The 3,144-nt window shown below is 35.1% G+C and overlaps 1 protein-coding gene across 1 annotated transcript; it reads right to left on the bottom strand.

Moving 5' to 3' along the window:
- Positions 1-203: 203 nt before the first annotated feature.
- LOC107027511 (phospholipase A1-Igamma1, chloroplastic) lies at positions 204-1,708 on the bottom strand. The gene has a single exon (XM_015228664.2). It carries the CDS (start codon positions 1,671-1,673, stop codon positions 204-206), a length of 1,470 nt encoding a protein of 489 aa, XP_015084150.1. The 5' UTR covers positions 1,674-1,708.
- Positions 1,709-3,144: the final 1,436 nt, after the last annotated feature.

The following is a 3,144-nucleotide window of genomic DNA, read 5'->3' on the forward strand; positions in this document are numbered from 1 at the left end:
CCATTGGGATTCTTATGAATGAAGTTTGATAAATTTCTCCTGTTTGACCAACAAAAAAAACTTCAATGGGAATAAACTCACTCTTTTTTGCATTTATGACAACAAAGAAGTTAAGAATTAAGTTAGCATTTAACTTAAACATTTATCATTATATGTACATAAAAAATCAAAAACCATAAGTATTTTCTTGCAATCCAAGTTCATCATAAGTGTTCTTCCCTAGTAGGTGAAGGAATATCTTCTGGGTCTCTTTTGGGCCTTATCCATCTACCATAAGAATTACACTCTAACCCCTTGTGAGCAAATTGGTACCAAGAAGTAGGAATTCTTAACTCATCTACAAGCATATCACATGCCTTGTTCACTAGTGCCACATCCCTTTTAGCATTAGACCTAAATGTTGAACTACTACTCACAAAACCATCTACTAAATGAAGGTATGTCTCAAGCATATGAATCCCTATATAATTGAACCCCCTTTTAAGATAAGGTGAAGACCTAACATCAAGCTTCAATTCAGCACCAACATGTGTGTAAATCCACTCTAATGTCCCAGTAAGATCGTCGAACTTCTGTAGACTTTCATTCAAAACTATCCCGGGCATTCGAGGGACTAAGTCTTGTTTCACTGTAACACGTAAAATTTTGACTCCCATTTGGTAAAGCTCATCACGAAATGCAATATTTCCAACTCTTGGGGCTGCAAATGAAATAACACTAGTTGGAAGTTTTGGAAAATTTGCTGCTGATTCATAGGCATTTAGTAGAGCAAGTGCACCCCCTAGGCTATGTCCTGTTATTGTGAGGCTAACTTGTTCACCTTTTGTTTTGGAAAACTCTACCAATGTTTTCAATTCTTGCATGACTTGTTGTGAGGCACTGGATTTGTTGTATCTAGTTGAATCACACTTAGATGTGTAAATACTAAGAAAACCATGTTCTACTTTTGAGTCCATATGTCCAATTGACTCTAATTTCCTCTGCATATTTTCATACCATTCTGAAGGTGTCACTGTGCCTCTCCATGCCACAATAATATCTCTCCTCCCGATTCGTCGCGATTCTTCATCATCACTCACTGCCACAAAGCCAATCCAATTTGAATCTTTGCTCCATGTGTATGTCAATTTTGATCTTTCAAGCCATTGGGGCATATCTATTTGTGACATAGCATAGATGTACTTTGTAACTCTGTAGCCATTCTTGTTAAGTCCTAACTTGTCAAACAATTTATGACTATTGTACATGCAACTTCCACAATACTCGGAGAATGAGTCAATATCTAATGCATCATAAGTTGCTTGAGCAAATTCTCCGTATTTTATAATTTCTCGACGAAGCAAAGGGTGGAGTGGATCAAGAAGTCCTTCCCATTCTTGAACACCATGAATATCCCGCCATCGATCCGATATGTCCTCCTTAGGTGACATGGTAGGTGTATTGGCCTTGTCTTCATGAATATTGTTCAAATTCGAATGAGTACTAGGAGGAGGATCATTCTTTTGGTATGGTTTTTGAATGTTTAAAAGGTTTGACAATTTTTCACCAAGTCTATTTGATTTCTTTGAGGTTTTAACATCTTGGTAGGCATATACCATGGGAATCCTATTTTTGTTTAGGTCAAGGTTGTGATGGTGGAGATGTGTGATAAGGGCGAGGTGGATTGCTTTCATGGTGACTTGAAAAAATATGGACAAGTGCTAAATGAGAATTTGTGTTGGAACATGCATTATACTGGTAATATTTAAATGATGTGGGGTGGTCGGAAATTGTCAAAGTAAAGAAAAAGAGGATTTCAATATTCAAAATCAAGCAGCCATTTTGACTTATATTATTTAATTAAAATGGTCCAACATAAATATCACGTGTTACGCAAGAAAAAGGAGTCTTTCATTGTTAAAGTATCCAGATGGAAATGGTTCAAATACATAATATTTTAAATGACCATACTATATGGTATTTATTAGTGGAGCATAAAATATGAAATGCCACTATAAGTTTTTATGTAATATTACAATACAATTCATTCATTTTATCATACTAGTATTTGTACTTCCTTTTCTTACCTTATTTAGGTAGATCAAAAAAAATTTCTCTGTTCTTTTTTTATGTTATAATATTTTTAGTAAACTTCCTCATTCCGCCATGTACCAACTTTAGACTATAAGATTAGGTGGCACTGTTTATTTATGGCTTTTCGATTAATTATATTTTCTTGTCAGAATATTTAATTTGTGACACGCTTAGCCAACACAACTCGATCATGTGATAGTTTCTTATTACGTGAAAAGTGGAATCAATGGCTCGACTTACCTACTTTAAAACATGGCACGTGATAATTCAAAAAACTAAAGTTTTTTCTAATTAAAATTATTAGAGTACCCCCCAAAAAGAGGAAAAAGATTTCCTAGGTGTGAAGTAAAATACTATGCAAATTAACAATTTAATAATGTTATTGTCACGATCTCGAACCACTGTCAATGACACCCAATACCGAACCACCGGGTGGGAGAGCCAAAGCCTAACCCGATAACAACCCAACACCAATTTATAGCAGCCAAATTCATCATAAGTTTAATTTTCAATAAGCTAAGTAATTGAGTTCCCACAAAATCGTTTAACTCAACACAACAGTTTGAAAACAATAACACGAAAATACCCTTAATAGTTGAAAGTCGCCATACCAAAACTCATATATAAATCCAAATGGGGACTAACATATTATATCAAAAGTCCATGTGCTGAACAAATGTACAAGTAAATATAGAGGAATCCCTCGAAGCTTGAAAGATGAATCTTACCCTTGGATTCAACATACGTATATAAATAGTTCATAACTAAAAAGAATCACAAGTCAATATACAATATAACAGCAAACATCAGTTACACTTAGACTCTCAGTCACATGACATTAAAACCATAACAGAAACTAACCAATGCATGAAATGTCTCACACGATCATAATGCAAGTATCGATCCTCTCATGGAACCTCAAACCAAATTGTAGTATCATACGAGGCGTGGTATTCGAGCCAACCATATATTATCATATCAGGTGTGGTATCTAATCCAACCAACAATATCTTGTACCGGCGTTGTACCCCAGCCAACCAGCAAGCACAACATTCATGCACAATCACATTA

The sequence above is a fragment of the Solanum pennellii genome, chromosome 8, assembly GCF_001406875.1.
Source record: "Solanum pennellii chromosome 8, SPENNV200".
Classification (NCBI taxonomy): domain Eukaryota; kingdom Viridiplantae; phylum Streptophyta; class Magnoliopsida; order Solanales; family Solanaceae; genus Solanum; species Solanum pennellii.